The sequence below is a fragment of the Cuculus canorus genome, chromosome 17 (genome assembly GCF_017976375.1).
Source record: "Cuculus canorus isolate bCucCan1 chromosome 17, bCucCan1.pri, whole genome shotgun sequence".
Lineage (NCBI taxonomy): Eukaryota > Metazoa > Chordata > Aves > Cuculiformes > Cuculidae > Cuculus > Cuculus canorus.
The window spans coordinates 11020688-11043703 of NC_071417.1; the positions used below are offsets into that span (position 1 = coordinate 11020688).

General features: G+C 59.5%; 3 protein-coding genes across 14 annotated transcripts; 1 reads left to right on the plus strand and 2 right to left on the minus strand.

The window, feature by feature from the left end:
* Window positions 1-155: 155 nt before the first annotated feature.
* SELENOM (selenoprotein M) lies at window positions 156-2939 on the minus strand. Its single transcript, XM_054082897.1, has 5 exons — window positions 2606-2939; window positions 1961-1996; window positions 1848-1882; window positions 1197-1275; window positions 156-1111 (listed from the first exon to the last, which is right to left on the minus strand). The coding sequence occupies exons 1-5, from the start codon at window positions 2726-2728 to the stop codon at window positions 926-928; spliced, it is 459 nt and encodes a 152-aa protein (XP_053938872.1). The 5' UTR covers window positions 2729-2939; the 3' UTR covers window positions 156-925.
* Window positions 2940-4036: 1097 nt separating this feature from the next.
* Window positions 4037-13485, plus strand: INPP5J (inositol polyphosphate-5-phosphatase J). Of its 6 annotated transcripts, none has more exons than XM_054082885.1 (12): window positions 4037-4261; window positions 6277-6387; window positions 7816-7924; window positions 8429-8545; window positions 8616-8791; window positions 9852-9963; window positions 10651-10760; window positions 11058-11247; window positions 11399-11536; window positions 11946-12038; window positions 12240-12344; window positions 12459-13485. In XM_054082885.1, exons 1-12 carry the CDS (start codon window positions 4056-4058, stop codon window positions 13077-13079), a joined length of 2088 nt encoding a protein of 695 aa, XP_053938860.1. In that variant the 5' UTR covers window positions 4037-4055; the 3' UTR covers window positions 13080-13485. The 6 variants fall into 6 exon arrangements, with proteins under 6 accessions (XP_053938860.1, XP_053938861.1, XP_053938862.1 ...); XM_054082886.1 differs by lacking the exon at window positions 4037-4261 and adding an exon at window positions 5208-5293; XM_054082887.1 differs by lacking the exon at window positions 4037-4261 and adding an exon at window positions 5212-5276.
* Window positions 13486-13665: 180 nt separating this feature from the next.
* MAJIN (membrane anchored junction protein) lies at window positions 13666-22956 on the minus strand. Of its 7 annotated transcripts, XM_054082895.1 has the most exons (11): window positions 21495-22956; window positions 20210-20255; window positions 19094-19169; window positions 18721-18846; window positions 18339-18370; window positions 17664-17897; window positions 17405-17562; window positions 16837-16975; window positions 16206-16278; window positions 15678-15822; window positions 13666-14971 (listed from the first exon to the last, which is right to left on the minus strand). In XM_054082895.1, the coding sequence occupies exons 1-11, from the start codon at window positions 21713-21715 to the stop codon at window positions 14926-14928; spliced, it is 1296 nt and encodes a 431-aa protein (XP_053938870.1). In that variant the 5' UTR covers window positions 21716-22956; the 3' UTR covers window positions 13666-14925. The 7 variants fall into 7 exon arrangements, 2 of the variants coding, with proteins under 2 accessions (XP_053938870.1, XP_053938871.1); XM_054082896.1 differs by lacking the exon at window positions 13666-14971 and having other exon boundaries at window positions 15694-15822; window positions 16716-16975; XR_008452777.1 differs by lacking the exon at window positions 13666-14971 and having other exon boundaries at window positions 15748-15822; window positions 16206-16975; window positions 21495-21617; window positions 22601-22956.
* Between the last annotated feature and the right edge of the window lie 60 nt (window positions 22957-23016).

The following is a 23016-nucleotide window of genomic DNA, read 5'->3' on the forward strand; positions in this document are numbered from 1 at the left end:
CACCAGCCAGACAATAAAGGTTTACTGCTATAGGGTGACACCTCCACCTTGGGTGCTTCTCTCCAGCCACGCTGCTTTGTGCCACTGGGGCAGTGCCTTGGGGTGCTGCTGGCAGCCCTGAGCCCACTGCTCAGCTGGCCCAGGGAGAGATGTGGGGCGTGTTGCTCTTCCTGCTCTGGGATGATGCCCAGAGCTTTGGCTCAGCACCACAGGACCCTGTGCAAGCAGGTCAGCCCAAGCTGTGGTGCCCCATCCACCCATTGCACTGGGATAGGGGGTGGTGTAGGAATAGCACAGTTTAACAATAGTGGCTGTGACCCCACCATCCACTCCCATCTCTGCGAGCAGCTCTGGGGCACCCAGTGCCTCCCAGTACCCAGTCCAGAGCCGGGCAGGGTGTGCCCCACCAAGCCACCCCTGGGAAGATAACACAGTGCAGCTGATTGTACGCAAGGGTTTTACTTGGGAGCTCAGTACAAGACAACCCTGCTGCTGGGGCATAAAGTCACCCCCTGCCCCTGCTGGCAGCTGTCCCACCTCTGAGACTGAGCACATCTACCCTCAGCACCTGGGGCTTTCTGCTGAGGGCTTCATCCTGTCCCATGCAGGTGGGATAAAGCTGCTCAGCACCAAGAGGCAGCTAAACCTTGGCGCATGGGGAGGGGGGAACTCCGGTGCTCCTCCCAACTGGTCAGAGATGCTGGGCTGTAGGGAAGGGAGGGCAACAGGTACACGGGACCCCTGGGATGTCCTCAATGCGTAGGAAGCCCCTCCTCGAGGCTGGAGCTGTCAGAGCATCCTTGGGACAGAGGCTGCACAGCACCAAGCAGCAGCTGGGGCACAGTGGCCACCCTGCGGCCCCATCCCCAGCTGCTGTAACGCCCTCATCCCTGCGCGCTGCAGGACCCGAGCACAGCACCCCTCGCTAGAGGTCTGGGTGTGCTTCCTCCTCGCGTTCATCTGATTTCTTGCCATCAGCGGCAGGAGGCCTGGCAGGGGCAAACTGGAACTCCTCGGGCACAGGGGCATCAGGTGTTTCCTTGCGGTAGAAGCCCAGCTCCTGCACCAGCTGGTTGATCTCCTCCCGGGTCATGTCACTCAGGGGGATTCGCTGCGTGCAGACAGGGATTGCAGCCTGGTGGGCACTGACCACCCCAGTCCCTGCTGAGGCAGTGGGTGCCGTGCTACGCGCTTACCTCGAGCTCCTCGTATCGGTGGCTGAGGAGCACAAGCTCGGGGTCAGCACCAGGCAGATGTTTCATCTCCAGGTTATGGCTGAGCAGTGTGTTAAGGAGCAGACAGTATTCAGCAGCCCCATGCAGCTCCCCATCCCATCTCATCCCATCCCACCCCACCCCATCTGATCCTGTTCCACATCCCAACCCGCCTCATCCTACCACATCTTGTCCTATTTTCATTTTATCCCATTCAATCCTGTTCCACATCCCAACCCGCCTCATCCTACCACATCTTGTCCTATCTTCATTTTATCCCATCCTGCCCTGTCCCATCCCATCCCAACCATCCTGCCCTCCACTCCTCATTCAGTCCTATCCTCCACCCCATCTCTCAGCCCATCCAATCTCTCATCTTGTACTGCCTTCCATCCTATCTCCCATCCCATCTCCCATCCCATCCTCCATCCAATCCCATTATCCACCCCATCTCCCATCCCATCCTCCATCTAATCCCATTATCCATCCCATCTCCCATCACATCCCATCTTCCATCCCATCTCTCAGCCCATCCCCTCCTTCATCCCATCTCACCTTGCTCTCCACTGCATCCTGCCCCACCCTCCATCCCATCCAGCCCCGTCTTATCCTGTCCCATCCCATCCCGGGTACTAGAGAGGGATGTCCTGGGTGACGAAAGCCTTGACCTGTGGGCACAGTGGTGGCACAATCAAATCAGCGCGGGGGACCTCAGCCCCAACCCCGGCCCCGTTCCTGGCACCTACCTCCCTCAGCCGGTTCAGCCATCACCCGCCACAGGTCTGGGGAGGAGACACTGTCACCCCAGTGCCCCCACATCCCTGGCATCCAGCACCCCTGCATCCCCACACCCCCAATTCCCAAGCATCCTGCACCCTGACACCCTTGTACCCAGCACCCCCAGAATCCCTGCATCCCTGCACCCCCACATCCCAGGCATCCAGCACCCTGCATCCTTGCAACTCTGCATCCTGGGCATCCAGCACCCCCATACCCATCACCGTGGCACCCTTGCTCCCGGCAGCCCCAGAATCCCCATACCCGGCACCACTGCACCCCCCCATCCCAGGCATCCTGCACCCAGACACCCTTGTACCCAGCACCCCAGGATCCCTGCATCCCCACAGCCCCACACTCCCACATCCAGGGCATCCCGTACCCTGGCACCCCTGTACCCAGCACCCCCAGAATCCCTGCACGCCCGCATCCCAGACACACTGTACCCAGACACCCTTGTACCCAGCACTCCAGAATCCCTGCACCCCCACATCCCAGGCATCCGGCTCCCCCAGAATCCTCGCACCCCGGCACCCCTCAGCATCCCGGGCATCCCGCACCCTAGCACCCCTGTACCCCGCACCCCCAGCTCCTCCCCCCCCGGCGCCGCTCGCCTCCACTTTGCCCCTCGCCAGGTCTCGCAGCGCGTCCCCGCGGGGTCGGGGCTGTCCCGAGCCGCCCCCGAGCGCCAGCGCCGCCACCAACAGCGCCAGCGGCAGCCGCGGCCCCGTCCCCATCCCTCGGCGCCACGTCACGACCCGGAGGGGCGGGAGCGAGCGCGGGGAGCGCGCACGCAGCGGCGATGGCAGCAGACCCCGCACCCCGCCCCGGGACCCCCCCGCAAGGGAGCCTCGTGTGCAAACCCCGCCCCGCACACGCGCGACCGTGCGCCGCGCGAACGCGCACACGGAGCCCCCTCCCGGCACGCGCACACGGTGCAAAGACGGGCACGAGCGCAGCAAAGAGCTGCACGCACACAGCTCACAGCTGCACGCACATCTGCACACACAGCTGTGAACGCACAGCAGCACAGAGCTCTGTGTGCACACACAGCTGCGCACACATCTACACACAGAGCTCTGTATGCACACAGACAGCTGCACACTCACAGCTGCACACTGCGCACACACACGGCTCTGTATGCACACACATATCTGCACACACATCTACACACACAGCTCTGTATGCACACACAGGTGCACACACAGAGCTCTGTGTGAACACACAGCTGTGCACACCTACACACAGAGCTCTGTATGCACACACTCAATGCACACTCAGCTGCACATGCAGCTGCGCACAAACACAGCTCTGTATGCACACACATCTGTGCACACACCTACACACACAGAGATCTGTATGCACACCGCTGCACACTCAGAGCTGCACATGCAGCTGCGCACACACAGAGCTCTGTATGCACACACACGTCTGCACATACAGAGGTCTGTATGCAGACACACCTGCAAGTACACAGAGTTCTGTGTGCACACAGCTGAACACACACGCAGAGCTCACACTCGCACATATATCTACACACACAGAGCTCTGTAAGCACACACATCTACACAGAGAGCTCTGTATGCACATACACACATCTGTGCATGCACATCTGCACAGACACATAGCTCTGTATGCACATACAACTGTGCACACACCCGCACACACATCTGCACACCCACAGAGCTCTGTATGCACACACAACTGTGCACACACAGAGCTCTGTGTGCAAACACACCTGCACACACATCTACACCCACAGAGCTCTGTACGCACATACAACTGTGCACACGCAGAGCTCTGTATGCACGCAGAGATCTGCACACACACATGTGCACTCACACCGCTGCACTCCCCCCCGAAGGCACCGCACGGTGTCCCCGTCAGGGAGCGCGGGGACAGGACGCGGGCGGCGGTTCGGGGCTGCGGGAGGCGGTTGCGGTGTCACCTCCTCTGTCCGTCCCGCCTCGGTGCGGTGACGCGCGGCGCAGGTGGGGCGGCGCGGGGGGCGGTGCGGGGGGCGGTCCCGCAAGGTGCGCGGGGCTCCCCCCCCCCCCCCCGGCGATGGAGCCGGCGCGGCGCGGTACCGCGGATCCCGGCGGACCCCCCCCGGGCCGTACCGCCCGTAGGAGCCCCCGCCCGCTGCCCAAGGCCGAGTCCAGCGACCGCATCGCGCCCCGCGGCCCCGCGCTGCCCCGCGCCGCCTCCAGCGAGGCCATCGCCGCCCGCGGCAACGAGCGGCAGCCCGGGCCCGCGCCCGCCGCCTTCCGGTGAGCGGGGGAGAGGGTGGGGGAACGGGGATGGGGGAATGGGGATGGAGGGGAATGGGGATGGGGGAATGGGGATGGGGGAATGGGGATGGAGGGGAATGGGGATGGGGAGATGGGAATGGGGATGGGGAGATGGGAATGGGGATGGGGAGATGGGAGGGAATGGGATGGGAGAATGGGGATGGGGGAATGGGGATGGAGAATGGGGATGGGGGCAATGGAGACGGGGAATGGGGATGGAGGGGAATGGGATGGGGGAATGGGGATGGGGAATGGGGATGAGGATGGGGGAAATGGGGATGGGGGAATGGGGGTGGGGGGTATGGGATGGGGGGAATGGGGATGGGGGGAATGGGGATGCGGGGAATGGGGATGGGGAGAATGGGGATGTGGGGAATGGGATGGGGGGAATGGGGATGGGGAGAATGGGGATGGGGAGAATGGGGATGGGGGAATGGGAATGGGGGAATGGGGATGGGGGTGAAATAATGGGGATGGGGGTGAGCTGAGATGGGGGTGAATACGGATGAGGGGAATGGGGATGGGGGAGCTGGGATGGTGGAGTAGTGGGGATGGGAGGGTGAATGGGGATGGGGGGAATGAGGATGGGAGGGAGCTGGGGTTGGGGAGGATGGGGAGCTGGAGGCAAATGGGGCTGGCAGGGGGAGCTGGGGGGAGAGGGTGGGGTTGGAGGGTGTGAAGAGGGCTGGCTGGGGGGAGAGCAGGGCTGGGGAGGGGAGAGCGGGGCTGGAGGAGGGAGAGAGTGGGGTTTTAGGGGAGATGGGGGCAAATGGGGCTGGTAGAGGGCAAACAGAACTGGAGGGAGAACTTGAGGCTATTGGCCTGGCAGGAAGGTGAATGGGGCTGGAATGGGGGGTGAACGGGGCTGGAGGTGGGGGAGAGCGGGGCTCAGGGGGGTGAGCAGTGCTGGAGGGAGGGCCAGGGGCAAGTGGGGCTGGCAGGAGGGCAAGCGGGACTGGAGGGAGGCTGTGCAGTTGTGGCTGGTAGAGGGCAGGTGAGGCTGGCTGAGAGGTGAGCAGGGATGGAGGAGGAATGAACGGGGCTGGAGGGGGGAGAGCAGGGCTGGATAGGGGAGAGACGGGGCTCGGGAGGAGTGAGCAGAGCTGGAGGGAGGGCTGTGGGCAAGTGGGGCCTGTGGGAGAGCAAGTGGGGCTGGAGAGGGGGCGAGCCGAGCTGGAAGGGGAAATGTGGGTGCACGAGGCTGGCGGGAGGGCGCGCTGGGCTGATGGGGGGACTGTTGGCAAATGGGGCTGGTGGGAGGGCGAATGGGGCTGTGGGGGAGCCTGGGGGCGAGTGGGGTTTGTGGGAGGGTGCCCAGTGCCTGTGTTGGCACAGGCAGCATCCAGGGCAGGCTGCACTGCCACTCGTCTCCGCTGTGCCTGTGCTCCGTGGGGCCATGGCGCTGCCCTCCCTCCGTGCTGAAACGTGTTCCCCCCCCGTGACCGAGGCTGTCCTCACCCTGCTGAGAGCGCCCGCGGCCGCTGGCGCGTGCTGCGTGACGGCATTGATGGGTTGTGACGGGTGGTGGCTCTGCTGCCGTGAAGGACACTGCTGCGGGGTGGCAGCGCTGCCGTCACACGCCGTGCCCTGGCTTTTGGGGCCGGCAGGCTCCTGGGGGGGCTGAGATCTGGCTCCTTTTCCCCAGGAGCCTGTGGAAAGCGTGAATCCCGGGGAAGGGAAGCACTTTCCCAGGGACACGCTGTCTCGCAGGCTGTGCCACACTGCCTGTGGCAGCCGGCAGCGACGCGAGCGAGGGCTCTTTGTGCTGATTTCTGGTGTTTCACCAGCGGGGCTGCCACGTGCAGAGATATAGGAATTCAGAGGCAAGGACCCATGTCCCTCAAACAGGAGTTGAGGACCTGGTGTCCATGCCCTCGCTGAGCTTCAGCCGTGGCCCCTTCTTTTGCAGGCAGAGCTTTCTTGGTGGGGTTGAGGGCTGAACGGGGGTTACGAGAAACAGCTCTGAGTCCCTGTACTTCCTTTGTCCTCCCAAGCATCACAGTGGTCACCTGGAACGTGGGCACAGCCATGCCCCCGAGCGATGTGACGTCCTTGTTGCACCTCAACACAGGCGAGACAAATGACGTGGATGTGATCGCCATTGGGTAAGAGCGCGAGGACAGGGCTCCCTCCCCGCCACGTCCCTCCGCAGGGATCCTCACAGAGCTGAGAACGGAAGAGCTGTAGCCTCAGCCTCCCTCGGGCATGGTGAGCAGGGAGGGGTGCGCATCCCAAGCGGTAAAATAGCAGAAAAGGGGATGGAGAATCGGCTTGTGGAGAGCAGGAGTGCTCAGAGGAACTGGAACCCTTGAATCCCAAGTAGCCCTGAACCCTTGACGAGTCTGCACCTGGCTGTGCCGCGCGTCGCTGGGCCTCAGCGGGCGCTGCTCTTGCCCTGAGCCCTGGCAGTCCTGGCAGCAGGTCGGTAGAGGCATTTAAAGAGTCCTCTGGGACCGTTTTCCTCGTCTCAAATTTGCCCATAGCGTGCAGGCCTCAAGGGCACAGATCTCCTGCTCTCTCGCAGCTGGGTTGGCGCTGTGCCCCGGCAGCGCCGCCTCTGCGCAGTCAGGCTGAGCTGGAGTGGCTGAGCGAGGCGAGCTCTGCCAGAGGCCAAGGGAAAACTGGTCCCTCGGGGTTTGCCGTGGTGCGTGTGAGTTCCTGTTGAGGCCAGGGATGCACTGCCTTTGCACGGGGTGCGAGACGGAAGAGCTGTCTCTGCCTCCAGGGGCTCCCCCTGTTCTCCTCGCCCTGGAGGGGTGAGCGCTGAGGCTGCTGGAGCGATGATGCCGTGTTGGAGCCAGTCTCCTGGTTCCTGCACACCAGCGGGATGGGGCGGTGTCGGTAGACCCGAGCCTGGATGGATGGGGCAGAGGGTGTAGCTGGTGGCAAGGAGACCGTGTCCCGGGCAGGGTAGGGTGTCCGGCTGCTCCCCGCCTCCAGGACGCCGCCGCCGCCGGGCTGTGTCCTTCCTCTGACCTGCATCTTTGTGCCCTGAGCACTTGATATTTTTGGGCAAGACGTTTCTGATTCTGCCACTCTCTGCGGATGTTCTCCTTTCCTCTCTTCACCAATAGCTGAGCCAGGAGGAGCACTGTTAACCCTCTGTGTGCTGCTGCTCTGAACTGGGTGGCTAGGATGCATCTGGACTCCCTGTGCTGGACTACCTATGAGACCTGGCTTCTCTGTAGAGACCAGTGCAGCCGAAATGTCCCGTAAGCTCCTCTTGCACATCGAGATAGGCTTCAGGCTGCTGCCCAGCCCTTTGCAGCTGAACTGCTCCTGTTTTAAAAAGGGCCAAGGCCCTTGTGGGTTCAGGGCCACTTGTGCCTTCTGCTAGCGCGTGACCCAGCATCGCTGGAGCAAGGATATGGCTGGTTTGTGCTCTAAGCCCTGGGTCCCCCCTGGAACTGCCCTTCCCGCCCTGACCCTGCTCCCCAGCACTGTGCTTTGGCACTTCTCCCAAAGAGCGCTCGCTAGCTGGGACACAGGCGCCTTCCTGGTGTGGCTGAGGGACCTGTCCCTTTTCCTCCCAGGCTGCAAGAGGTGAACTCCAAGATAAACAAGCGTCTCAAGGATGCCCTCTTCACGGATCAGTGGAGCGAGCTCTTCATGGATGTGCTGAGCCCCTTCCACTTCGTCCTGGTAAGGAGGTGGCAGAGCGGCTGGGCGGTTTGGCGTTCCCTCTGTCTGCCAGGCAGAGAGGGAGGTGTGGTAGGAGGACTGGCTGGAGCGACAGCCTGCCGGAGGGACAACCTGCAGCCATCTGAGCAGCGTGTGGGGCTGTCCTGCACCTTACGCATCCCTTGCAGTGCTCTGGGGACGCCTCTTGTTGCCTGCTGCGTTGCACCAGGGTGAGGAGGTGGATGTGGGAATAAGCTTGTGGTTCTGGCAGCTCCCAGGGCAGGGTCTGCTCCTCAGGGCACTTGTTCCAGCGCATCCATGAGCCTTACAACCGCTGGCCTTACCTCGCTGTCTGTATTCCGGAGGGCATGCAGGGATCGCTGAGCTCCATGTGCCATGTGCAAGGAGGGGGCACGTGGAGGATGGAGGTGCTGCCTGGCTGGCCTGGAGGTGGGGCAAGCTGGCCTGGCTGCTATGGGCTCTGCTGTGGCTACCGTTACGTTTCAGCCCCTGCTCTCATTCCAGGTCAGCACGGTGCGGATGCAAGGTGTGATCCTACTGGTATTTGCAAAGTACTACCACCTCCCCTTCCTGCAGGACATCCAGACAGACTGCACGCGGACGGGGCTGGGGGGCTACTGGGTGAGTGTGGGCGTGGGGTGGGTGGTGAGGGGCTGCCTTCACCAGGAGTCACGGGATCCTCTTGGTGCAGGGCAACAAGGGTGGAGTGAGTGTTCGTCTCTCCGTCTTCGGCCACATGGTCTGCTTCCTGAACTGCCACCTGCCAGCGCACCTGGAGAAGGCGGAGCAGCGCAAGGAGGACTTTGCCACCATACTGCACATGCAGCAGTTTGAGGGGCGCACAGCCAGCGGCATCCTGGACCACGAGTGCGTACCCCACCACTTTGCACCCCACTCTGGGCCAGGGCTTTAGGACCACCCTCCGTCCTTGGCTGTCTCAGGATAGGATCTGGGCTCCGGCCCCTGAATCCCAGCACAGCTCGGAGATGAGATCTTGCCTGCTGATGTGCAGAATTGTCCTCTGGCCCAATGGGGACCCAGCATGGTGGAGCAGGCGTTAAGAAAGGTCCTTTGTCTCCCTTGGGGCACGTCCAGACCTGGTGCAGCTCCTGTGGTGTTGGTGCTGTTGGGGTTTAGAACTGGTGAGGTGGGGGGGCCGGGCTCTGCGCCAGCGTCTTGGCTGTGCGATCTGACCCCACCGTGTGCGTCCCGGTGGAAAAGTCTGCCTGCAGTTTCTGCTCAGGGAGGTGAGGCCCGCATGGTTCCTGGTGCTTGGTCCAACCTGAATCATAGAATCACGAGGCTGGAAAGGACCCACTGGATCATCGAGTCCAACCATTCCTAACACTCCCTTAAACCATGTCCCTAAGCATTTCTTCAACCTGTTCCTTAAACACCTCCAGGGAAGGTGAGTCGACCCCCTCCCTGGGCAGCTGTTCCAGTGCCCGATGACTCTTTCCATGAAGAATTTTTTTCTGATATCCAGCCTGAACCTCCCCTGGCGGAGCTTCAGGCCATTCCCCCTTGTCCTGTCCTCTGTCACTTGGGAGAAGAGCCCAGCTCCCTCCTCTCCACAACCTCCTTTCAGGCAGTTGTAGAGAGCAATAAGGTCTCCCCTCAGCCTCCTCTTCTCCAGGCTGAACACCCCCAGCTCTCTCAGCCGCTCCTCGTCAGACGTTCTCCAGCCCCTCACCAGCTTTGTTGCTCTTCTCTGGACACGCTCCAGAGCCTCCACATCCTTCTTGTGGTGAGGGGCCCAGAACTGAACACAGTCCTCAAGGTGTGGTCTCACCAGTGCCGAGTACAGAGGGAGAATCCCCTCCCTGGCCCTGCTGGTCACACCGTTTCTGATCCAAGCCAAGATGCCATTGGCCTTCTTGGCCACCTGGGCACACTTCGAGTCTATCCCTCTCCCTCCCACCTGCAGCCTCGTGTTCTGGTTTGGAGACCTCAATTTCCGCATCGAAAGCCTCGACATCCGCTTTGTGAAGTACGCCATCGACAGCAACATCCTGAGCCAGCTCTGGGAGAAGGACCAGGTGAGCGGGCTGGTCACGCTGCTGCGCCTCAGTGGCTCTGGGCTCTCACTAAAACTGCCCATGCAGCTGCGGGATGGGGCACATCCCCACACCGCCCAAAGGGCTCTCCTGGCTCTGTGGGGTTGGAGCAGCACAGCTGTGGAATCAGAGACACATAAGTCACTAGGTTGGAAAAGACCTTTGAGCTCATTAAGCCCGACTGTATCTGTCCTCTACTAAATCATATTGCTAAGCAATTCATCCAACTGTCTTTTAAAGCCCTGCAGGGATGGGCACTCTGTAGCCTCCTTGGGCAGCCTCTGCCAGTGCTTGAGAACCCTTTTGGTGAAGAAATTTTTCTTAATGTTCAATCTGAACCTGCCCTGGTTCCTTCTCGTCCTATCACCTGGGAGAAGAGCCCAGTACCCACCTCTCTACAGCCCCTTCAGGCAGTTGTAGACAGTGATGAGGTCTCCCCTCAGCCTCCTTTTCTCCAGCCTAGGCAGCTCCAGGTCCCTCGGTTGCTCCTCCTAACCCTTGTTCTGCAGCCCCTTCCCCTTGTTTGCGTGATAAGGACAAGCCCCTAGAGCTGTGGGGCTGGCAGTGGTGGGGCAGCGATATGCGCAGAGGGTGGTGAGGTCTCGGAGGCGTGCAGAGGGGTCTGGCCATGGGGCCGACGTGCACCCCGACCTGCTCTCTCTCCCACAGCTGAACATTGCTAAGAGCACTTGGCCCGTCCTCAGCGGCTTTCAGGAGGGACCCCTCAACTTCCCACCCACCTTCAAGTTTGATGTGGGCACCAACAAGTACGACAGCAGGTAGGAGAGCGGAATGGGGCTGCGAAGTGGTGGGGTTCTGGGGGTGCTGGTGCTGGCAGGGCAGGGGCTGATGCTGGTGTAGTTGGTGGGGAGGAGCCGTGCTGGGGAGCGGGGATGACAGCTGGGACACAACTGTTGTGCTGGTGCCAGCACGGGTCTGTCCCTGCAGCCGCACGGAGCCGTGTGCCAAGATGAGCCGCGTCCCCTGCCCGCGCGTGCGGTAGTGCCGGGGGAGGCAGTTTGGGGTGCAGCCCCCTGCCCTCTGCCAGGCGAGAGATGCCCCTCTGTGCCCCGCAGTGCCAAGAAGCGAAAACCTGCCTGGACCGACCGCATCCTCTGGAAGATCAAATCCCCCGGTGTCGGGCTTGGTGCAGGCGGGCGCCGGCCAAGCCGGGGCGTCCTGTCGGTGAGCCAGCTCTGCTACTGCAGCCACATGGAGTACACAATCAGCGACCACAAGCCCGTGGCTGCCATCTTCGCGGTGCAGGTGAGCGCTGGGCACGCAGGCAGGAGTTTGGTTTATCTTTGGCAAGCGCAGCTTCTCGCTGCTGCTGGTGGGCTGTGTGAGGGCCCTCGGTGGGGGCAGCACAGGTGGCTCTTTGGGCCCCTCTCGCTTACCACGTGCACGTCTCTGACAGTTTGCTTCCAAGGCAGACAAGCCCCCGGTCGAGATCTTTGTGGCTGACGAATGGAGCAGGCCGGAGCAAGCAGTTGTCAGGTACAAGATGGCTGCTGGCTTCCACCGGAGCTCCTGGGACTGGATAGGACTCTACCGGGTAGGGGCTTGGGGGCTGCTGGGGCTGGAGGGAGTGGGGAGCGCTGCACAGCACCGCGGGGTCCCTTCGCAACTGCCTCCCGACGGCAGACATGGGTGCATGGCACGGACCTGCGCTGTGCGCTCCCTTCCCCTGGGAGGCCCTGGCAGTTAGCTGCAGGATTCGTCCCTGCGTCAGGAGGCTCGTGTCCAGCAGTTCCCTCTTTCTCCTGCTCGGTCGGGGCCAACAGGGTCCAAAGCCCAGTGTTCCCAGGGTGTCGCTGAGTGGGTGTGGGGCAGCTCTTGGTGCCTCTGGGCAAGGAGAGGGAGCTGAGTGAGAGGAGAGTTAAGGCTGGGTGGGGGTGGTGCGGGTGCTGAGCAGGGCTGATGTTCTCCCATTCACCTGTGCTCTCTCGTGTACGTGCACGTAGGTGGGCTTTCGGCATCCCAAAGACTACGTGTCCTATGTCTGGGCCAGGAGCGACGATGGAGAGCGCTGCCTGGAGAAGCAGCTGTGTGCACAGGTGAGCTGGGGCCAGCCCTGCTGTCACACATAGACATGTGTGTCCCATTGTGGGAGGACAGTGGCCTTTTTGCCACCCTGATGGAGTGAGCGGGCACCTCCTTAGAGCTTTGTGCGGTCCTCGTGGGGTTCTGCTCTCGGCTGGGACTGGAGGTGGGATGGGGTCCAGCCCTGGTGCCCATCAGTTCTCTCTGGGCTGCAGGTGATGTTCTCGGATGAGGCTCTACCCAAGGGGAAGGGCGAGTACATCCTCGGATACTACAGCAACACCTCCAGTAGCATCGCTGGAGTGACCGAGCCCTTCCAGGTCAGTACAGCCAGCAGGCGAGGGTGGGGGGCTGTGGGGGTGCCTGGCGGGAGGAGGCTGGTGCCTTACAGCCTCCGGTGAGGATCAGCCAGCAGTGCTGATGCCAGGTCGTAGATCTCCCTGCCCAGATCGGAGGAGGGCAGCAGCCCCACAGACAGCTCAGGTAGCAGCTCGGAAGAGGAGGATGACAGCACGCTTGTCCTGCTGGCTCCCAAATCCCGTAGCCCCAGTCCGGGCAAGATGAAACGGCACCGAAGTCGAAGCCCCAGCCTGGCCAAGTTCCAGGGCCTCATCCTGCGGCCGTCGAGCCGGGACAGGGCTACGAGCCGCAGCCCTTCACCCCAGAGCCGCCGAGGCCTCCCTGGAGACATCCCCACCATCCACCTGCCCCAGGAGGAGCCAGGGGGGCTTGGAGCCAAAGCCAAGGAGCCAGGGCGGGCGGCTGACAGCCATGAGGGCAGCTCCTTCTACCAGACTGTGCGGGAGCAGGGCCGCCTGCGGCGTGTCTCTGCCGACAACCCCCTGGCCAGGGCCGACCCCAGGAACCTGGGGCTGCTGCCCGCGCTCCGCCTGGAGATGATCGACCAGGCCATGGGCTGGCGCCGGGAGAGCGGGGACCAGGGCTACCCCTGCCGGAGGATGAGCCCCACCAGCCCCCCCGGCTGCAGCACGTCCCCAAAGGAGGGGAGCAGCCCCCAGGAGCTGGGCAGCCCTGGCTGTGCCATGGGCCGCTGATGCAGTGGCTCCCTCGGTCCTCCCCATAGCGCGCTTGCTGTGTGCTTTCCTCTGCCCTTTTACTGCTGAGCCGCCCCGCTCCCTTATTTATTGACTCCTCACCCCGGCGCGTGCCTGGCAGGGGCCTCCCCGCAGCCTGAGCTGCTGCCCCGGTAGGGCTGGGAGGTGGCATGGGGAGGCAAGGCTGGGCTAGTGCAGTGTGGGGAGCCCTTTTAGACATTCCAAGCGCAAGACCCTTTAGTCCTAGGGGAGGAGTGCTGGCCTCACACCTGGGTGGGACAGGAGGCCAGGGCAGGGCTCTGGCGATGGGCAGAGAGCGAGGACCACCCCAGGGTACCCCCAAGATCAAAGCTCGCTCCTTCCTTGCTGCTACCACCGTGCCTCAGCCTTGGATGTAGTGTGCGTGACAAAATAAACCATCCTGCCCACCCCAGCCGCCCTGTGCTTACTGTAGGGGGCAGGATCAGCCCCTGTAGGGTGGGGGCACTGGGAGCAGCAGGCTCAGTCCAGGCACCACACTCAGACCACGCTTTATTTATTCATTCCTGCACACAGGGGCTGGCCTCTTGCCAAGGCAGAGCCTGGTGCCTGCTTCTGGCTCCTGTGCAGACCCCAGCCCTCCCTTGTGCACCCCCTGCCTTGCCTGGGGAAGGGGCCAGGATCCCCACCACACTGAAGGGGCACAAATCCAGGGGTGGGGGGCCCTGTCATCCCTTGTGCCAGTAAAACCCTCCAGGGTGCAATAGGGAGGGAAGATGGTGGGTTTCCCCTTTCCTCAGTTCCCCCCATCTCGTTCCTTGTGCTTTGATGCTCGCAGATGGCCACAGCCACAGCTCCTTGAGAGGCACCTCATTCCCTCTCCCTGTGCTCCCCAACTCTGTGCACCACGCTCAGTGCCAGCCTTTGTCTCAAGGACCAGAAGTCAAGCAGCTTCACGCTGTGGCTTCTTCCTCACACGAGGCAGGGCTTCTCTGTCACCTGGGCACCACGTGAGGCCGAGCATCGGGCTTCTGCTCCGGGACCACTCGGAACTGCTCGTCTCGGTTTGGAACCACTCAGCTCTGCTCCTCCCGGGTGCTGTATCTGCTTCTCCTGGGACCCCGGCTCCTCCTGGGCACCCCTTGGGACTCTTCTCCCTCACAGGATCCTCTCTCCCCTGCCCCTCACAGCTCCCCCGTGTTTTCCCACAGGACCCCCTGCCTGCAGCCTCACCCAGGCAGGAGGGACCAGCAGGATAGGGAGGGAGCCTTTCCTGCCAGGGCACTGGGCAGAAACCCTGGAGCACTGGGCTGACAGCACTGTCACCTCCTCATGGCCCCAAGATCGCCTGCACGGATGCTGCTCTCTCTTGTCCCTCTCTCATCCCTCTCCCACCAGCACCAGGGGAAGCTCCAGCCCTGGGCACCATGACCTCGCTGCAGGGCATGGCTCTGGGGACACAGCTTTGTCACCAGGTGTGGCTTTGCCAGTGCTGCGAAGCACAGGATCCATCCAATACTGGCAACCTCGGCTGCTGCTTGCAGGGAAAGAGTGTTTCTTGCCAGGGTCGGACAGATTAAAATCCCAACGGTTCCCAGTTGGTGCTGGTTTTATTGGAATGCTTTTTCAGTGTCACACTTGGAGATCTTAAAGATTGTTGCTTTGCACAAAAACTCCAGGGCATGAAGAAAAAGACATTGGAACCCAACAGCTTCAGGATGTTAATTTGAACAAGGAAACAAAGTAGAGTTCCATTGGAAGCATTTGACAGCTGTGAGCAGCAGCGGGAAAAGCTGAATTGCAACAGAAACAACAGCCCCTGCCACTCACTGCAAGTTTCCCTTTCCGTGCTAGTCCCTGTTTCAGGTCAATTCTTCCCACCAAAAAGATGCTGCAGTGGTGCAAAGATGATGCTGGGGAAACAATAACAGCAACAAGAGCACATTAGATGAGAAATGCTTCTTGGGAATTTCTGCCCACAGGAATGACACAACCCCAGCACAAAATAACAGGAGGGAGCCTGAAAAACCAGAGGGAACCAAAAGTGCAACCTGTGCCAGCTTGGCCCAGTCTCAACACTGAAAGGGACTGACACGTGTTGGGTTGAACAAGGAGTTTGATTCCAACAGCTCCTGAGCTCTCCTGCACTCAGCAACGCCCATGGCTGTGGGCTTGGGCATGGTAATTCCCCTGTAAAACGTCCCCTTTGGGATCACAGTTCCAGAGGCCACAGCTGCCACAGGCCAAATAGAGGTCCCCCTGCCCTCAGTGGAATGGAAGTGGGGTTCAGGGAAGCTCTGGCAGGAGGGGAAGGCGCTGAGCCCTTAGGAATGGGGCTGGAGCTGGCATCCCCTGCTGGGAAAAGACCTGCTCCGGGCAGCTGGGGCTGAGGGCAGGGACCTCCTGGTAGAGCTTTGTTCCCAAGGCCAGGTCAGAAGACGAACAGTTCTTGGGAACACTGCACCTCACCACAGAACAAAAGGGCATCCCTGGCTTTGGGTTGACCACAGAAAAGATATTTCCAGTCCTCAGGACAAGCGGAATCCCTGGCACCGCCAGAACCGGGCACAGGCGCTGGCTTGGGCACGGCCAAGCTGTGCCTGCTCAGTGCTGCAGTACCTTCTCCAGAGCTGGGAGAAACCTCTTCCTGCCAGCTTCCCTGGGCCTTCGGGCTCCGTTTGGTTCAGTTGCTGCCGTGGCCAAACGGCCCCCTCAGCCAGACTGGGCACTGCTCTTTGGTCCAGGTTTGATGCCGCAAGCCCACCTGCAAGAACAGCAGTGAGAACAAAACCCCGAGCTCTCTCTCCCCATACTCCCCGCTCCGTTCCCAGCAGTAAAGCCAGACATGGACAGGGCATCCAGCCTGGCAGATGGGATGCTTGGAATCCCCCTGATTGATCCAGCGGAAGGCTCCCATCCCACAGTCCCGCTCAGAAAGAGCTGTACAGCCTGGCTCCAGGGGCAGGAGTTTGTTAGGCAGGATTAGAATCCCATCCCTGGGCACCATGGCAAGGCAGGAGCTGGAATTCCCAGTCTGGAAAATCCCAACCAGGATTTGTAAAGGAAAAGCAATGCCAAGGTCATCCCTGCAGCTTTGGATTGAACATGGCCAGAGTGAACAGAAAAGCCCAGGTATTCCTCACTTACAGCAACTCCCACGGTCCCAGCCCTTGGGAAGGGCTGCTGGGCTGAAGTCACCCTCCTCGGCCCTGGAGGAATTCTGAAAGGAAAAGGAGCCTCAGTAGAAATTCTAGTGTGCAGGAGATCTTTCTTTCTTTGCTTTCTCGAAGAACTAAAAGGCCAGGTCTGCTCTCACAGGCTGTGATTTGATTCCTTTTCCTGCTACTGCCAGGACTTTCTTCCCCAAGGAATTCCTGCCCCTCCCTCCTCAGGACATTCCCAAGCCGAAGACAAAGCTGGGATGCACTGAGAACACTTTATCATTGCAGAGAGGGAAAGAACTGCGGCAGCTCTGGCACAGACAGAGATTTTAAAGAACATGAGCAGAGGTGCTGTGGGAAATAACAGCTCCTGGACACCGGCACTGCTGAGACACAGCTTGAGCTCTGCGCAAAGGAGATAGGAGGACAAAGAGGCCTGGAGTCAGGAAGACAAGGCAGGGATCCTGCAGGGGCAGCTCTGAGAGGCTCCACTCACCCCTGGACTTCCTGACAGCCAGGAAAGCTCCCTGTGAAACTCGTCCATGGGCTGAGTTTGATGAGTAGGAATTGCCCCGTCTTGATGCAGGGGATGCAAGGGAAAAGGGACAAAACATCACCTGCGGGCATTTCTCTGCTGGGCACTTTGAGAACTGGGGACCAAACAGACGCCGTGGACTCTTCTTGAATTTCCCATAGCTTCCCATTTCCAGCCCACGCTTGGCTTTACGCAGACGGGGAACACATTCGGCTCCAGCACTGGGAAGAAGTCCAATAAGGAAGAACTGAGTAGATGAAAAGACGTAAAAAGGGAGCAACCTTGGCAATGGCTGCTCCAAGAATTCCATTAGAAATCAGGATTTTAGCACCTTGAGCCAAAACAATGGAGACCCCGAATCTCTACTGGTGCTCACGGCTCAAAGTCTCATTCAAACAATGAAAATTCACCCGCATCCCAGAACCCAGCTTTCTGCCTTTCCACTAAAACCAACAAGCAGTTCCAGAGACAAAACGCATTCCAGGACAGGGAAAGAGAAAGGAACAGAGAGGGGAGAAAGCTGACGCCAGGAGAAGGGCAGGGAACAAAGAACCACCGAGAGATCCCACCAGCCTCGGGCTTGGAGGAAGGTCCAAGAAGACATTAAACCCTGACAAGGGCCCTGGGAGATGAGTTTGTAGCCAACTGACCTGTTCATGCCTGACCGTGGGCATGAGGGTTCTTCTCCGGCTGCCACTCTGCTCCTCTGCCCAGCGCCTTCCCCTGCAGCCCTTGCAGTTTCACTGCTCCTCCTGACTTTCAGACCATCACAGCTGGGCGTTGTGAACGTCTGATGGGGACTTTGCTGCTTCAGAACAAAACCCAGAATTAATGCACATTCCTATTGTGCAAAACTGTTCCTGTATGTACGACGGAACCCAAGTGATTCAGGAATCTCTGATCGGCTACCTTGTTCCAGCAGAAGGGAAGCATCAAGAGCCCACCCAGAGAATTGTGCTCAGAGTTTTTAAACAAGAAATTCTCCTTTCCCAGACATCCGGTGGGCTCCGTTCTTAGAGCAGGGCCCAGGAAGGGATTGTAATTAGCAGGAATGTGATGCTGGCAGAGCCACGGGGATTTTCTCTTGGGAATCTGGACAGGGCATCTTCCCTCATTCACTGCATCTCCAGACCTTGATCCACACTGAAAACAAACCCAGCCAGAGCACCCATGAAACAAAAACTTCCCCAAGCAGCTGCACTCGGCTGTTCATGGAACACAGCCCTGACGAGACAATGGAATCACCCAGCACTATCGCCCTCCCGCAGGCCCTTACAGCCAGGAAAGCCCTGGGCAGCTCAGCTCAGCTCTGCACAAACCCACGGAGCTGGAGCCAGCGGGGCTTCCAGTCCGGAGCCAGGAATGCCTTCTGAGTTTGATAGGATCGATGGGAAGAGTTCTTCCAGCTTGGGTGAGAATTCAGGGCCACTTTCCCTCGCCTGATGGACCCCAGCCAGAGCAGCGCTGCCCTGAGAGAGATTTTGCTGCTGTCAGAGCAGAATATGAGAACATTTCCATCCTTTTGGAATCTTTAGAACGGAACTTTTAACCCAACTGCAGCACAGGAACACAGACAGAACTTACGAGCTCCTCCCTGCCTGTGGTTTCTTCTGTACCTGGAACAGAAGAATTAGAACATTTGGTGAATATTTGGTGCTTGGCCTTTCTTTCCCCAACTTCAAAGCCGCCTCGCCCCTCACTCTGAGAACAAGATCAGTTCCTCAGAAACAGCGCCGGGCTCACACAGGAGTGGTTGAAAAGGAAAATTTGGGAATGCTGGGCAAAGCAAGACAGCGCAAAGGAGAACACCCAGCTCTGCTCTATCCTGAACCCACAGCATAGCCACTCCGCACACAGCTCTGCTCCCTCCAATTCCAAGACACAGGAGACAAAGGGAACGGGAAAAGTGAGACAGAGGGCATGGATGTTCCCAGGAATTTCCCAGGCCATCTCCACAGTGACTCACCACCGGATCCACGCTGTGGGAAGGAGTTCAGTTCCAGGTACAGAGTGCACACGTAGGGATACGGCGTGAGACGGACGTTCCCATGGGTGAATCTCATCTTCCACGCTCTCTCCCATTTGCTCAGATCTGAGTGCGATGCTCAGAGGTAAGGACACAGCACGGACATTCCCAAGGTCAGGAGTAGGAATGCAGCCTCCCAGAACAGGCAAGGAATGTCTTGGAGGCAGAAACCAGTGGGTGCCAATGGAAACTGCCCAGCTTGAAGCAGTTGTTCCCAGCTAAAGCCCTGCGTGCTCTGAACAAGGAATGTGGGATTAAGCAGTGCACAATGGACAAGGGCACTGGATCTTTGAGAGCAGGAAAGAAAGGATACATGGGAAGACAGTGAAGTGGTCTGTAGAAAAGGGATGCAAATCATCCAGATTGCCAAGGATCACTCGAATCACTTCCTGGAGAGGCCAAAGCCAGAAATGAAGGAAGAGCATTAACAGCAGAGCCACAATTCCACTGGGAAGGACAGTTACAAGGCTTGGGAACAATTTAAAATCATCATTTTCTTGAATCATGGCAGAGCAGAGGCAGGAGTTTTGCTTTTCCCTCTCCCCTCCTTTGCCCGCTCCCTCCCATCCCCTTGGATTCATGACACCAACAGACTCCGAGGAACTGAAGGGAATTCTTGTCTGACTCCTGTACGGAGCCAGCAGCGCTGCTCCGGCGAGCGGGGCTGGGCTAGGACAGGGACTACATCTGACCGTTAAGAAGTCTCCTTTTTCCCAGCAAACACCAGCAGTATCGATCTCTCCCAAAAATCAACAGATTCCTCTTTTCCTGACTATGGATCCAACTCAGGGACACGGGAGCAGGAATTCCACCCCAGCAAACTTCTGCTCTGCACATGGAAACTTTCTCCAGTGAAGCCTTTGGACATTTGCAAAAGGGAAATGGGAAAATCATGGAAATCACCAGGAAAAGAATGGCCACAGGTTCCCCAGCTCTACAGATCCAAGGGAAGCTTGGGTGAGGGAGCACTGGATCTGCCTCTGCCACACCAGATCCCAGCACTGCCACTGCTCCAGAAAACACTGGAGGGTTTGGCAGCCACTCCAGCTGGCGAAGTTAAGAGCAAGGCTTAGGTCTGGGGCTGAGAGCAAACCCCTGGGAAAGAGCCACTACGGAGTGGATCCCAACAGGAATGGGGAAGCAACAGGGTGCAAGTGGCTCGACAGACAGAAGTTTCCATGGGCCCAGCTGGAACAACCAGCAGCTGCTGTGCAATATTCCCAGGGAAAGCATTCCTCTCCCACGCTAACGCTACTGGCTGATGCCCATTCCCACTGACACGCATCTCTTCCCCCTCATGCTCTCCAGAGAATTCCTCATTCCTCTGACTGGAAATGCATTGGATAAAACGTCCTCCCTCTCCTCACGAACCAAAGGTTTGCTTAGCTGAATGCTCAGCTCAGGGCCCTAGCCCTGCCCCAGCTCCTACCTCCAACTCCTCAGCAGCCCCTGGAACACTGTCGGGAGCAGGAGCGCTGGGAAGCAAACACAGACAGTCAGGCCCAGCCCAAGCAAAAAGCTACATTTGCTGTGAGAGTTTCAATGCTACCTCTACCTCGTTCTCATGGCACAGGAAAAATGCTCAGCAGGCAGAGGAATTCCTAACTCACTGTTCTTAAAAGCCATCTCTTATTCCATAGGGACTGTTCCTTGGGAATTTCCTGCCCATTTGTATTTTGCATGGCTGAGGATACAATGGATGAGAAATGGGATCTTTCCAGCTGAACTTGAGGAACCTTTAGGACTGGGTTTTGCCAGGTGTCCTCAAGCCGGCCCCTCTGCCTGCCAGCCCATCCTAATGCCATTCTGCTCCAGGGACTCAAAGCAGGAGCCATCAGGACATGTGCCCTCCATGGTGCCACCCTGCAGAGGAAGGGGCCTTGGCAGCACTGGGAGCCGTGCCCCACTGACACCGAACCGCCCTCCCAAACAGGAACGGCTCCTCCAGCACCTGTCTTCCTTAAAGCTGCACTGCCAGAGAGTGGCAAGGATCAAGGAGACAAGTGTGGCACGAGACCTAATGTGGCTGCAGGCCAGGAAACAGCCAGACTTGTGGCATGTTCCCAGAGCCTTCCCTTCTGTTTCCTCCGCAGCTGACAGCCCCCACTTCCAGAATAAACCCTGGCTCTGGCTGGGATTGCAGCCTCCAGGATCCCAAGTCCTCTCCCAGGCTCAAAGCCCCAGAGCTCCACGACGGTGCTGCCAAAGATCTGCCCGCTCACCAAAACCCTCACCTAGTGTCCCCAAGGAACCATCAAGCATGACGGAGCCCTTATTTCCCCAAGACAAAAACCCTGCCTGTTGATAGGAAGCATGGAATTCCTGATTCTGCTTTTCTTGTACTCATGGTTTTGGCTTTACTTAGGAAACTGTCTTTATCCCAACCCGCAAGCTCTCTTCCTTGGACCCTTCTGCCTCTCTCCCTCATCCCACTGTGGGTGGGGAGGGAGCGGCCGCACAGGGCTCCATTTCTGCTGGGGTTCAGCCCCTACAAAGGCAGTGGAACCGGAGCATTTATACAGCTCCCACCACTCTCCCAGGCCAATGCTCAGCCCGGGCAAGCGCAGCAGTAACTTTTAAGCCACCGCTTTCCCGGGAAGTGGGAGAAAGGAGGGAATGAGGAGCCCCCAGGACCTGGATTCTGGGTCTCACTTCTTCTCTTCTCCATGCAGCCATCCAACTGCAGGCAGACTTTCCAGCGGGAATGTGCTCACCTGGGGAAGCGGCCGTACCGGATTTTAAACTTGTAGACGTGCTGGCCCGCATGGAGAAACCTCGTCTGGGGCAGCAGTGAGGGGAACGGTTCCAGAGACATTTCCCGCTCTCCGAATGCCGGCCTAGAGAAGCACGAGCAGCCCAGGTCAATGCCCCCCTTCACAGCTCCAGTGCTGCCTGACGAGAAGAGCCCACGGGCAGTTTCTCCTCTTGGGGACATCAGCAGCTAGGACAGATTCCCACCCGCTCCCAAATTCCTGACCCCAGTGCCCGTCCCAGAAGAGCTGGGCATTCCCCATGGGATCAGGGAATTCCCTACAGGATCAGAGCATTTCCTGTGGGATGAGGGCATTCCCTGCAGGATGAGGGCTTTCCCTGCAGGATCAAGGACATTCCCTGTGGGGTCAGGGCATTCACCACAGGAATAAGGCGTTATTCCCCACAGGATCAGGGCACTTCCCACAGGCTCAAGGCTTTCCTCTTTGGGATCAGGACATCCCCTGTGGAATGAAGGCATTTCCCACAGGATCAGTGCGTTCCCTGTTGAATTAGGGTATTCCCTGTGCGATGAGGGCATTCCCTATAGGATCAAGGCATTTCCTGCAGGATCAGAGGGATCCTGGGAGATCATGGCATTCGCCTTGGGATCAAGGCATTCCCTGTGGGATGAGAGCATTCCCCTCGGGATCGAGGCATTTCCCGCAGGATCAGGGCATTCCCCACGGTAATAAGGCATTCCACAGGATCAGCATATTCCCACAGGATCAGGCCCGCCCTTGCCTGAGGGGAGCGGAGCCTATCCCGCCCGAACGGAGCCGATCCCGCCCGAACGGAGCCGATCCCGCCCGAGCGGAGCCGAAGCCGCCCGAGCGGAGCCGAACCCACCCGAACGGAGCCGAACCCGCCCGAGCGGAGCCGAACCCACCCGAGCAGAGCCGAACCCGCCCGAGCGGAACCGAACCCATCAGATCCCCCCCCCCGGCTCCCCCGGCCCCCGCTGTGGCCGGGCCGCTGCCGCTGCCGCTTCAGGGGCCGCTGCATCTCGGGGCTTGGGGCGCTGTTGGTGCCAACGGGAGCCCAGAGCCTCGGAGGAGGCGGCCTTGACCTTGTGGCAGTCTGGCAGCCGCTTTCAGGGGGGCCTGAGCTCTGCCCGTGCCTCTCAGGTCAGCGTTCACTCTGGTGCCTAATGACGGCCCCTCGGTCAGTCCTTTCTCTCCCAGACTGCAGCTGTGGCAGGTTTGCCTTTTCCAGGTTCAGGCACTTTTCCTGCACAGAGTTCCAGCGTTTTTTTTCCTTGACCTCTGCTGCACACACTCAGGGATTCCTGGAGACACCACGGAAAGGCAGGAGAAGCTGCAGCTCAAGTCTCACATGGGGTTTGAGGAGGAAACTCAGAGGAAACTGCTGCTTTGATCCATTTTTGATCTGGTGATGCCAGACAGTGGCGTTTGCAGGGAAAATAACATCCCACTCTATTCTCCGTCCGTTGTGAGGCTCTGCAGTGATCTCTATCTCTGCCCA

What these genes read in the sequence shown, in the direction of transcription:
- INPP5J (XM_054082885.1), top strand. Translation starts at nt 4,056, where the DNA reads ATGGAGCCGGCGCGGCGCGGTACCGCGGATCCCGGCGGACCCCCCCCG. An exon ending in GTGGATGTGATCGCCATTGG is followed by an intron (nt 6,388 to 7,815) that starts GTAAGAGCGCGA and finishes TTTTCCTCCCAG; the next exon opens with GCTGCAAGAGGTGAACTCCA. An exon ending in ACCAACAAGTACGACAGCAG is followed by an intron (nt 10,761 to 11,057) that starts GTAGGAGAGCGG and finishes TGTGCCCCGCAG; the next exon opens with TGCCAAGAAGCGAAAACCTG.
- MAJIN (XM_054082895.1), bottom strand. Translation starts at nt 21,715, where the DNA reads ATGTCCCCAAGAGGAGAAACTGCCCGTGGGCTCTTCTCGTCAGGCAGC. An exon ending in CCCACAGCGTGGATCCGGTG is followed by an intron (nt 18,371 to 18,720) that starts GTGAGTCACTGT and finishes CTTCTGTTCCAG; the next exon opens with GTACAGAAGAAACCACAGGC. An exon ending in CCACGGTCAGGCATGAACAG is followed by an intron (nt 16,976 to 17,404) that starts GTCAGTTGGCTA and finishes ACTTCTTCCCAG; the next exon opens with TGCTGGAGCCGAATGTGTTC.